This window comes from Ahaetulla prasina, chromosome 7, assembly GCF_028640845.1.
Source record: "Ahaetulla prasina isolate Xishuangbanna chromosome 7, ASM2864084v1, whole genome shotgun sequence".
Classification (NCBI taxonomy): domain Eukaryota; kingdom Metazoa; phylum Chordata; class Lepidosauria; order Squamata; family Colubridae; genus Ahaetulla; species Ahaetulla prasina.
In genome coordinates, this window is record NC_080545.1 from 76,110,263 (window position 1) to 76,123,305 (window position 13,043).

General features: G+C 37.5%; 1 protein-coding gene across 13 annotated transcripts in view; it reads right to left on the reverse strand.

Moving 5' to 3' along the window:
• MYBPC1 (myosin binding protein C1) overlaps window positions 1-12,790 on the reverse strand; it is a 120,457-nt gene extending 107,667 nt beyond the window's left edge. For 11 of the 13 annotated variants that reach the window (XM_058189586.1, XM_058189583.1, XM_058189579.1 and 8 more), the window contains exon 1: window positions 12,638-12,790. In XM_058189586.1, coding sequence (XP_058045569.1) covers window positions 12,638-12,662 — 25 coding nt within the window. In that variant the 5' untranslated portion in view covers window positions 12,663-12,790. The remainder of the gene's footprint in view (window positions 1-12,637) is intronic. The other 2 variants (XM_058189582.1, XM_058189581.1) reach the window with 1 other exon arrangement.
• Between the last annotated feature and the right edge of the window lie 253 nt (window positions 12,791-13,043).

Consider the following 13,043-nt stretch of genomic DNA (forward strand, 5'->3'; position numbering starts at 1 on the left):
TTTTGCACCCGTTTGTTTTTCTAGAAGAACAAATATTTATTTTATGTTGACATGTACATGACAGAGGTGGTGATGTAATCTACATTATTTATGCAATGTTAAAAAAATGTGCGACGTTATTGTGGTTTACATGTGGTTGTATGGCCGCATCTAAACATCCCATTATGGAGATCAAAATAAGATCCTGAAGAGGTTTTGAAGACGTTTTAATATAAAAGTTTTTATATTTAACGTTTAATCTATTTATTTATTTAACACTATTTAGCAGTGTTAAATTCACAGTTCTGAACATTTTCTGCAATTCTGGGTACACCTATGAATGTAATGGAATGCAACCAGCGGTGGGTTTCCTATTTGGTTACTACCGGTTCACTCCGTGCATGCATGCTCGCTTCATGCACGAGTGCACCCAGTTCATACACATGCTTGCCTTCCATACATGTGTCCAGCCTTCCACGTATTCGCTTTGCTCTTGTGTGCACCTTCCACACATGCACCCTGCCTAAATAGGATGGCATAGAGCCAGGGAGGGCGGGTGGGTGGGGGCGGGCCCACCGGCGGGCCCACCCATGATTCCCACTACCAGTTCGGTTGAACCGGTGCGAACCGGCTGACTACCATCTCTGAATGCAACTCTGAGAAACAAAGAATGGACCCATGGAAAGAAGAACATTTGCAGGTGTTGTGTCTTGCCCGCTCTCACCGCAGCCGGGGTCTGCTTATCTGCTTCCGAACGCTGAAGAATGTCCTCCTGGCCCCAGCCCTGGCTCCATGCCCAAGCAGGCTGCAGAGGAGGGAGCACCCCCCGGCCCCAGCCCTGGCTCCATGCCCAAGCAGGCTGCAGGGGAGGAGCACCCCGGCCCCAGCCCTGGCTCCATGCCCAGGCAAACGGAGCAGCTAGACCCCTCCCCCTCCTCCACAGCATGTGAGCCTGAGGAAAGTTTATTTCCAACAGCTGCTGATTGGAGTGACCCTCGCATCAGAAGACTGGATAGGCAGAGGCAACAGAAGGAAGGGAGGGGCAGGCCTTAATGAGTGCTGAGTCATGGAGCCATACCCCATGGCCTATATAAAGGATCTGCTTTCTGGCAGTCTCTGAGTCAGGCAAAGTCGAACTTATCTTGCTGAAGTCACTTTCTGGTCTTCTGCCTGCTCTGAGGACTTTGCTAGGACTTTGGGCAGAGCTGCAGAGGCAAGCCTGATTCGGATTTCCCTGACCCGGCCGTCAGCGGAGGAGTGGGACACGACAGCAGGCTTGTTGCAGCAGCAAATACTACATCCTGCATTTCCAAAACTTATCTATTGCAGAATAACTTCTTGAGTCACATTAAGGGAAGTTTACTGGAAGGCCTTCTGAATACACGTTCCATGGACATCCCTTTCTTTATATCCCTCTCACTCTATAGCCGAGAGTCAGGCCTCATTTCTATGTCTGCCGAAGACACTCTATCTCTGCGCCTCAGTTTTTTTAAAAAACAGGTTTTAAGATATTTTATAACTCAAAATCTATGCCTTCTTTGCATTTTGAACATCCAGATTTTCCAAATCTCTTTCAAAGGTATAAACTAGAAAATTAGGTTTTAAAACGGGGAAAATATTTATTGCAAAATTGGCCACTAGGTCTCACTGGTAATAGGGAGATCAAGTTCTAATCCTAAGGCAGGCCTAAATCTCATGGGCAAGGATACCACCTCTCCAGCTTTGAACTGGAGCCTCTGGGTATTAGCTTCTTGTGTGCAGACTGAACAGCTGATGAGGGGCAAGAGATTGTCTGAGGCTGTGGGATGGAGACTCCCACTGTGTTGCAAAAGCCGTTGCATCAATTGAGGGGGAGGAAAAAGGCTGCAGGAGGCAGACTCCAGAATCTCTCTCCTGCTCCACTGCACAACCTTCGTTCTGTATTCTTGCCAGCCGTGACTCAACAGTCAACAGGTGTATGCTGCAGTCAACAGGTCTCTTCTGCCCACTGGGGCAGAACCAATATTCCTGCTGTATCACACAATCTTTATAATACCTGGCAGGCTATCTTCAAGCACAGATTAGTGCTTAAATGATGATCAGGTGATACTGTGAAGCAGAACTCTTTTTCCTGCTGCACTAGGTAGCCCTTATATCTACTCCCTAACAAATACAACACACAAAATCTAAAAGCAGATCTCCTCAAGCAATTTCACTTGTACTGGGAACCAGTATCTGATAAGGTGTACAATAAATTTCAGTCTAAATTTGTGTTATTGTCTCCATTGACCTGACATTTCATAGGGAACCTTGTTGAAGAAGGCTAAATGCTATAAGGTTGGACCTGTAACCCATCTTTATATGCTTTATATGCTACTAGAAGAACATGCCTAGAATATCAAGATGTGACATCTAATTAAGAGAGTAAAAGCACAGCTGTTACTTAGGTTTACACAGAGAAATGCTTTCATGGTTTAGCCATCCAAGAAGAGGATTATGGATCCTGATTTACACCAATAGCCAAGCTCACCAAGGAGCCTGATTCTTGCTAGAGCATTTGTTGACTGATGAAAATAGGGTAGCTACTTATGCATTGCCATCACTCTTATTTTTAGACAGAACTGCATTGCTATTTTTAAAAAAAGAAAAAAAAGCTAAAAAGGAATAGATCTGAAGAAAATGCGCCACTCAATAATGATACAAATTTAAGAGATGATACAGATGTAGATACAGTTGCAAATATAGATTTAGATATCAGGGTGCTGACAAACATCAGGGCAACCTCTGGATGTCCAAGAAGCACTTTAGAAAAACAGGTCAACTGCAAACTTTAGCAAAATTTGATGAGATTTCATCTGCCTTGCCTTGCATATGATATTGCATATGGTTTAGACAATCTCACATAAAATATGAGATCAGATCTTCAACTGCTGAATCTCACATTATGTTATGGCAAATGTTTTGTAATTTTGAAAATGGGTTGATTGGACAAACACATAAGATTATATAGTTCTTATGTGGTGGTGCAGCAGTTAGAATGCAGTATCGCAGACTAACTCTGCCCACAGTCAGGAGTTCAATCTTGACAGGCTCAAGGTTGACTCAGCCTTCTATCCTTCCGGAGTTGGTAAAATGAGAACCCAGACTGAACATTTATAACCATTCAGAGAGTGCTGTAAAGCACTGTGAAATGGTATAAAAGTCTAAGTGCTATTGCTATCCCTGCATCTCTGTAATGAAGGAATGGGCAGCTAAGGCTCCTTTATGATCAGTGGACTTCAATTCCCCGAATGCCTGAGCCAGACATGCTAGATGTTGAATTTCACAGGTGGTAAAGAGGTTGCCCACCCCTGCTGCAATGGATGGGGTTTCTGACCAAATGACTCTATGTCTCTTCAAATTATTGTTTGATGAAGATCATGGGAAACTTCATTTTCATCTTATGATTCCTTATTTGTCAGATTTGGACTGGTAGCCACTGAAATAGAAGCAGACATATGAAACAGAACATATGCCCACATTCTTTCTGTATTTGCATTATACTGTGATTTAATATTTAAAAATAAATTATCAGTTTTATTCTGTTATTATTTCATTTGGTTATTCCATTACTATCTTTTTTGGATTGCTGGGTTTTGTTTTAATTCCTGTGGTTTTTTGTTCTTCTATTCCATTATGAAAGACGCAGAGTAACTTTGACAAGTTGGTTGTCTATATCAATCAAATCAATGAATACATACATACCCACATTGAAACATTTCTATTTGAATTTTTTATTTTCATTAATCACATTTTTTCCTAGCTAATCCAAATAAGAAATAGTACTCTCTTTTAGCCTAAATGGTTTTTATTCTTTGACAATCAAATGGGATAAATTGTGATATATAGAGGAAAATACGTACTAATATAGAATTATGATATCATGCCAGTTTTGCAAAGATCTATGAAACACACCTCTTCACTATCCAATCTAAAGTATCTTATGTCTACTATATTCAGTTGTATTGTCAAACAAGAACCAGATTGCCCATATGGACTGAATGTAAGATCAGATTAATTGAAAAGTGTTTACATAGTGCATGATAGATTGCTTTATTTATGGCACTTAAATAAAATGTGGTCCCAAAGTGTTGGCAAAGGAAACCATTGCTATTCTATCAGATGCTATATGAATGGCAGAGAAAGAGAGAATGGGGTGATGGAGAAAATGAAAATTATAAAGTGGACCCTTAAAACATCTGTCAATAAATTTTCAGGCTACAGACATTTACACATAGTTAAAATTATAAAGCACATAATTATTTCTTCCAGTTATACAACCTTTACAAATGCTTTTAAATTCCCACAAAGAGAACAATCTCCCACAAAACATGCCAGTTGCCATCCATACATTCTGCCATTTACATTTAACTAAAACAAAGCATCTTCATAATTATACTGTGGAAATAAAATTGAATTTGCTTCTGCTGCCTTGATTGTAAAATATTTGCTTAGAGCAATTTTCTAATTTTCTGCAAACATAGATAATTAAATGAACATTTAGAAAATGTGCAACCACTCAATTAAAGAAAGACTTTAATTGTTCTCCTCTTTAAGAGCACAGTTCCCATTTTGTAGGAAAGTAAATCCTGATTATGTTTGCATTTGTTTATGTCCTCCCCGCTATTTCAAAAGCCTTTTAAAACTACATTTTGTACCAAAAAGTAATCTAAAACTAAATACGTATTTAGTACTTGAATTATTTTATCTACCCACACATAATAACAATTTATAGCATAAATATGATATCAAATGATCTTTAGGAGAATTTCTACTAATCTTCATTTCCATCAGAAGGCGAACTTTCTCCACTTTTCTTCTTGACTGTTACATATACCTGTATCTTTCAAAGAGCACCAATTAATGTCAACCCATGAAAGAGTTGAATTAATTGAAGATAAGTCAAACCCAGTTTGTTGTAGTGGTTAAGGCTTCAGGCTAGAGAGCTGAAATTCAACGAAGTACTACAATAGTGTGGATATAGGAAAATCTTGTTTCAGAATTGTTTGTTGGGATTCAGTGTAGCAACTTTCAGAGAATAGCAAGAGCACCAGAAGTGGTATTCAGCCGGTTCATACTGGTTCAGGTGAACTGGTAGCAGAGATCGTGGGGTGGACCCGCCCCGGCTCTATGCCGTCCTATCTAGGCATAGGCGCATGTGCGGAAGGTGCGCACACACGTGCGAAGCGGGGTGAACCAGTAGCAACAAAATGTAAACCCACTGCTGAATAGCACTTAGATTTATATATCACTTCACAGTGCTTTACAGCCCTCTCTAAGTGGTTTATATAATCAGCATATTGCTCCCAAGAATTTGGGTCCTCATTTTACCAACCTCGGAAGGATGGAAGGTTGGAAGGCTGACTCAACCTTGAGCCTGGTGAGATTCGAACTGCCAAATTGCAGGCAGCCAGCCGTCAGCAGAAATAGCTTGCAGTACTGCATTCTAACCACTGTACCACTGCAGCTCAGTGTAGGTTAGTTGAGCACTAGGATTGAATAACTTGGCAACTATGATTTGGCTGGTACTTTTCAGACTCCTTCCCAAATGGGAAATTTTAAAAATAGTTTGTGATATTGTAATATGTGTTTATGTGGGAAGGGATCTGATGTACAGAGAATAATAATCAAACGTAGTCCAGAGGTGGTGAACTCTTGGCAGAGCTAAAAGTAGCCCTAGATGATAGTGAGCTAAATGTCTTACAATTTGTATTCAAACATTGGCTGATATAGTTTCCAGTGCTTACCAATTTAGCAACAGCCTACTTGAATTGTCTTTAACTGAGATGCATATATTCAGTGATCTTGATTCAAACATGATGAGTGGGAGTTTTGAAGGTCAACATTAATTTAATATCATAGGAGGAAGTGTGGGAGGTGAACATGAAAACATACTTGTGAGGTAGCAGTAAACCTAACTCTAACCTCCCTGCAGAAGTTAGGTCCTCTTTCTACTGCTGAGTCTATTACATAAGGACAAGTGTCTCCAAAATTGGTAACTTGCTTGAGAAACTTCCCCCGGCTGGGAATTCTGGGAGTTGAAGTCCACAAGTCTTAAACTTGCCAAGTTTTGAGACCTCTGCATAAGGAAATGGCCGATTAGAAATCAACATACAATCTGAGACGCTGGTCTTTTCTTAAGAAATAATATATGAATGCAATGGTCAAAGAAAGTTAAAATATTTTAAGATGATGGGCAAGGGGGATAAAGATGTGAATAATCTGTCTCGCTCTGAAGAACTGCAGGCAATATAGACTGTTAACTCCTGTTAACAGACTATTATATGGAACATATAGATTATTATATGGAACATATAGACTGTTATATGGAAAATATAATTCTTTTCCATATTAAATCAGACTTGGGTGTGATTTAATATGGAAAAGAATTATAGACACACTTGGGTTATCTGGGTATAAATGCACAACTGAACAGCCATTAGAGGACAAATAAATTCTTGCTCTCCCAAGTTTTTTCTAAAATACAAAGAGTATTACTGAAAGAGTAAGTTTATACTCCATTCATTTTCCATCTAGGCCAGAATTTATTTTAACGCAGCTATCCATCATGTCCAGCTGGGACTTTTCCAAATATTTGCAATCTGATTCTTTTAAACTAATATGCCAGGCACTGAACCTGAGATCTTCTTCATGCAAACCTTATAATTTCCTAGCATGTCTAGGTTAACTACACAAGTACATTCTCCCTCATCGTTTAAAAGGAGCAGGTTACTGAATTTGTTCTAACAGTGCTTCTGATTGACTCCAACAGAACTTAAAAGGCCTGGGTAGTAAATATGGAGGCATGAAGTCTTCGTGATTATTATTTAGCATGATCTGTTATTTCACTTTAGTGTTTTCCACCTTGTGGTAGCTGATACTGCTCCATAATAGGCCCCCAAGCGCCAGTAAAAACAATATTTGGGTTATATTTAAACTGTTTCACACAACTGACAGAGCTGACCTGAGAACAATCTGAACTGCAGGTGAATAAGTATTTTTAAAAAAACAAACCCAAACTACATGTGGTAAACAAGCACATTGGTGATAGCACTCTTTCTTTGTTTTGAAGTAAAAACAATATCCAAGTATAATGTAGAGAAATAATGTTAAAGATTCTGTCAGTCCTGTCACCCTGAGAGCATAAAATAGGACAGCTTTTATTTCTTCCCCTTTATTTCATCTGAACACTGCAACTTTTATTCATAAAATCTCTTCTCTATTGCCTTCACATTGACTTCTGCTTTCACTGTTAACCAGTGCATAGAAAGAAGTGGGAAAATTATAGTAATTAAGGTAAAATGTCTGCTCCATACACACCCAACAGTTGGCTGTCTTGTCTCTTTTAGAAGCATCCTGTAAGACAAAAACTTTCCGTGCCCTACAAATCTTGCTTGTATTGTCAGACAGTTTTTGTAGGCAACCAGATTGGCCTAAAAGTCAACTAAAATCTTAAAAGCCCAACACACTGCACTAGCATTTGATTCTAGATTTAAGTCCGGCTGGTGCAGAATAAAATTCCTCTAACGTGAAAGCTCTTGAAAAAGGAACATCCTCAGAGCTTACCAAAAACGTCAAAATGATGCCTGAGACCACACGACTGAAGCCCCCTAACCCTTTTTCATATGGGTCAGACATCCCTGAAAATGAAGAAGGAAAGACATCTGATAGTATAGCTCTTAGTATTTAATGTTAAAGGGTCAAAGTCCTCAGAATTTTCCTCACGATATCTGTATTTTTGTGGCAGAGGAGAAAAAAAAACCCCAGATAATCCTTTTTAGATGCTCCGTTCATCTGTCAATTAGAAACTAATTTTTTCTATTTCAGAAAAAGTTCCTCCAAAGACTGACTGTTTATTAGCAAATATTTAATTAGTCACTCATTCTATTATGATGTTCCAATGAGCCATTATATAGCAATTCATTAGCAGTTAACAATGTATACCCAATAACTCTTTCTGAAGAATGGCATCTTAATATTGTTTTCCATTTGTTCCTTTAGTCTTTGCATGAATCTTTATAGCTAAAAAGGGAAATTTGATTATTCTAAATGTCATACATTTGCTAAAGTCAATCATCTCCTGATCATTAAATCCAATTCTGTTAGAATACATTTACTTCAAATGCCGAAAGAACAAAATAAACTATATCGCACTTTTGCAGTTACAAAAAAAAATTCTAACCCAAGATGATTGTCTTATCCTAGTGAGATCTTTGATTATGTTCAAGAAAAAGGGAGCCTAGTTTATATATATATAAATAAATATAATAAATAATATATATTTAAATATATTATTTAAAAATAAGATAAAAACAAGTTACACAGGCAAAGAACTCATTTGATGTATCCTATTCAGTTTCACTTATTTGGAGGATAATTTCAGAATCCCTAAACTATTGAACAATAAAAATAGAGGCATAAATTTATTGCAGACTAAAGATAATAAATTGAACTGATTTAGTAATCTTGTGAACTTGACAGTTTATTAGAGAAAGTTAAAAGCCAATCAATGACTCCAGCATATTATTAATTGAACAACATTGATTTCTATTTCACATTACAAGGGAGACGATACAATTCTAATCCAAAAATTCTTGCATGCAAGTCATTCTGTGTGTTGAGAGCCGATGGTAAGAGTCTTAGGTGGACAACTTCCACCTCAGAAAGTGAAAATGTATCTGAATATTGTAGTACATTTCTATTCATAAATTTAATGTTGTTAATATTTCATCTGTCTTTGCATGCATCTTTCTTTGCATACACATAGGCCATTTGGAAAACTGCTATTTTGCATCCATGTGAACAATTCTGACTCTAGTAATCTCCCATTTGTGACTATGTGCAACAGATTAAACATTCTGAATATGTAGCATTACATGAAATATTGTGAACACACAATGGCACCACTACACATAGCAAGAGATTGATGAGTGCTGATGTATGTCATTTCCAGATTCTTTTCATTCTAACCTATTATTAAGATTGATTATGTTGAATAATATCAATGATAGTTCTACCCAAAGACCTATAGATCAATGGAACAGAGTTTTTCTTAATTGATGCTGTTTTATCCACAGTCATTTTCTGTCTTAACAACCATTGAACAGATAAATCATGAGATTGGCACAATTTAGCATTTCAGCTATAGATATAGTTTTACTTGCATCTTTATCACAATCCACAAATCAACCCATCAAAATAAAGCCCGATAATGGAGACCTTACAGCTAATTTAAGCCTACCCTGAAGATAAATTATGAAGATTTACTGTATATATTCCCATTTGCATTACAAATAGAATACCTTAAAAGGAAGGCCTGAATAGGGCTTGGGCTTTCAAATTTGCACACATATTTTATACAGCTATTTTGGGGAAGGTACCTCATACATTGTCCTCCTGCATTACAGAGCTCTGGCACCAAGAAAATAAATCCTTCCAGACTGTCAACACTAGTTGCCTTGGACTCAGCCCTGTATGATGCTGAGTCCCATTCCGAGGTGCTAAAATCCTTATAGCTTCCAGAGAACTTAACCTCTTATTTCTATTGAGAACAGAAAACTAAACAACTTGGCAAGCAAGCTATTCTGTGTCACCTTACGCCACCTAGGAGCATATGTTCATGCATAAGAGTGGCATAGAAATTTGATAAACCAACCAACAAAGCATATAACAAAGTTCTCAATTAAATCACAGACCCATGAATTTAAAATAGCTAATATTTTAAATATCTGTAAAGAAGTAATTTGCTTTCCGCCCCCCCAGCCCAATGCTACAGAAAAATAGGTTGCCCTGAACCTAGAGTCTTTATTAGTACTGGACTATAATTCCCACGTGTTGGAGAAGGTCATTTTAACCATTGATCTTTCCTATTACTACCCTCAGTCCAAAGATCCCTAATCTCCATGGTTTGACAAAAGCCCACAACAAAATTAGACCTTAATCCTGGAAAGTGATGGGTATTTGGCATAATGTACTAACTGTGATCAGTTAATATGAGATTCTACTCCTTATTTGTTTTTTAAAATGTCATTCAGGCTTAAATATCATTCTTCATTTAAATTTAAATTCATTTAAATGTCACTCTGACCCTGAAGAGACACCAAGTGTTGTCGGTAGGTTACTACGAGAGCTTCGGGTTAAAATGATCTGACCATGTAGGAATCTTAGAAATTATTAGTAACTAACTGTTGTATATTGAGAGAGAGAATGAGAGAGACAAAGAGAGAGCGAATATACCATTTCCTTAGGAATGTGACAGAATAAAATAACAATAAAGATCCCAAACTTAAAATTCACCAGCTAAACTTGGTGGTGTTTACTACTTCTCCATATTATTATATAGTTATACAGACAATACAAAACCAGAAGATTGTATCACAAAGCCAACGTCCATGATAATCAGGTAGCTTCAATTGCATTCAGAAAGTTAACTATAAATGCTCAAAACAAATAGCTCAAACCTCATGGCAGTCCCTTAAATCAGAGACCACATGATAGATTTTAGCTTGTCACAACTGAAGTCACAACTGAAGTCACAACTAGAAAGATTTTGAAAAAAGTACACATTCAATCTACATTTCCAATCAAGGTAGGTCATAAAATGCATGCCCCCCCTATAAATGAACTCATATTATCAGCATAGAATGCGAAAAGAGAAAGAGAAATGAAATACAAGATGGTGAAGTGTCAAACACACTAGCTGTGTAAGGACGCTATTTAAAGCACACTTCATAAAACACTCAGAACTTCCCTGTCACAGACTCACAGACAAGGTGTAATCCCCACTGTGGCACTATCTAATATGCCCAGAGAGTATTTCCACATCCTTAATATGGAAGGGAATTATGTTCACAGTATGAAACAAACAGAATCACCTGAAACACATCAGAGGGTGTGTGTTTGCTAGCATAACAACATTTTTTTTCATACATTCTCTCAATCCAGAGAGCAATAATGGTGGGGTTGTCACACATGAAAATTACCCATGAAAATATCATTTCCATCTTGCTAGATTAAAAAGGGTGCATTTGTCTCACAGGAGGTATTTTTTAATAATGCCTGTATTAGGTCTTATATAAAGGATTGTGTTTTTTTCATATTTCTCCTAAGAGGATGGCACTAAGGCTAATGTACAGTGTGAATCTATGGTAGTGGAAAGGAAGAAATTAGGCTGGTTTTGTTCATGGAGAATTGAAGTTCCCACCCTTTTCCTTCCAACTTGATAGTAATCCCATTCATCTAAATAGTTACAAATTCAACTTTGTTCCCAGAAAGAATACACACAACACTGAAAAGCATTAGAAAACTTGTGGGTACAATTGTGCTTGCAGTCACCGTTGGCACCCTATCCCACTTCTGACTTCAAACTTTTATTATTTTAGCTTTAGAAAAAAATAATGTGACATGTGACAAAGCCAGGTGCCAACAAAATCAGGGTCATCTTTATTTCTAAGAATACCTCTGCACACAGGCTTCTGAGGCATTGTTTAAAAATGGAATGGTGGATGGCCAGTAGGTAGTCCTTTATTTGAACTGCATGGAAAAAGAAGCCAAAGGTTGTACAGGGCATTCAAGTGGTGGGGGTGAACAGCAGTGTCAGTACTTCATAACCTTGTAAATAGATGCTTTGTGAATGACCAAACCCTTTTTGTCAGCCATTTTGTAAATGCTGCAGAACCATTTTTTGAGGGAGCGCTCACAATAGCCCCTCAAAATTCCGAAAAAGTCTATGGTGGTTCCAAATGTTTTCTAGTCCTACACAGAATTAGCCTGTATGTGATCTTCTAAGTATTCCTAAAAGAATAGTACAAAGCAAAGGAGTCTTGGTCTGGAGCTATAAGAGGTTGAAGAAGTACTGTAAAAGAGGAAAGACGCAATAGTTGGGCTGTTGGGAACTTCTGACAATGAAAGCTGAGGAACCTCAAGAGCTAGCCATTAAGAAAAAACTAGACAATATGTCCAATCTCTGTGCAGTGCTTGACTAAATTTTCATAAATGTGTTCTGTAACTCTTTGTAAAGGTTTTGTTGTAAAGAAATAAGGTGCTTCTCCAAACTTCAGACAAGGAGCAAAAGTAACATCCTTGAAATTTAATGCATAACTTACAAAGACTGCACTTTCATTCATTATCTCTATCTCTATCTATCTATCATTTATGCTATGTTATAAACCTAAACTATGATTTATTTGTTTGTTTGTTTATTTTTATAAAAATCAATGGAGTTTGTAAAGATAATACAAATAAAATATCCACTTAAATTTCCAGATCTGTATATGTTAGGATAGTATGCTTTCATAAAAATTAAGTACAATCATAAAAGTAGTAATAATAGAATAATAATTCAACTGCCAACAATCCTGGTAAGAAAACCTGCACATAACTCAAATCATAATTTTCCAGTTAGGAAGAGCTTTCTAATCTTTATTACAAAGTCGTTCAAATGTGGCTAAATAATCATGTGAGTTGTTTTAGTTTCACACTAATGGCGTACATTAGCAGATGTCGATGAACAGAAATTCGATATAGCACCAATACAGTTTGCCTTCTCTGATTTCTCTTCATTTGCAAGCTGGTTTGAAAATGTGCATTTCTGAATTTCAATGTGATATATGCATGTATTAAAAAAAACAGTTAAACTTACCAGCTGTTTTAGTGGGTTCTGGCATTGTTTCGGTTTGTCTTTATTCCCAGTACGTGCAAATACAACAGCAAGGAATCATCGAGCCCCCAGATACAAATGCAGCCCAATACGACAAGCAGAGGGTGAGAAGAATTTTTCCATTTTATATACAGCCTTAAAATATCAATCAGAGTAGCACCTCCTCTCCTATCAATGTAAACCCTCTGAAAATTGACAGTTATGGGAGCTCAGCTTACATCTGTTGTTTGAAGCCACTGCCCCCCCTCGGCTTTAGGAAGGAATCTCCACTGCATTTCATGTAGCTGAGGAGATCAGTTATAACTTTCTAATTTCAGACCTGTGGATCCACATACAACATGGGGAATCAAACAGCTTGCCAAGCTATCAAAGGGCTTTCAGTCAATAG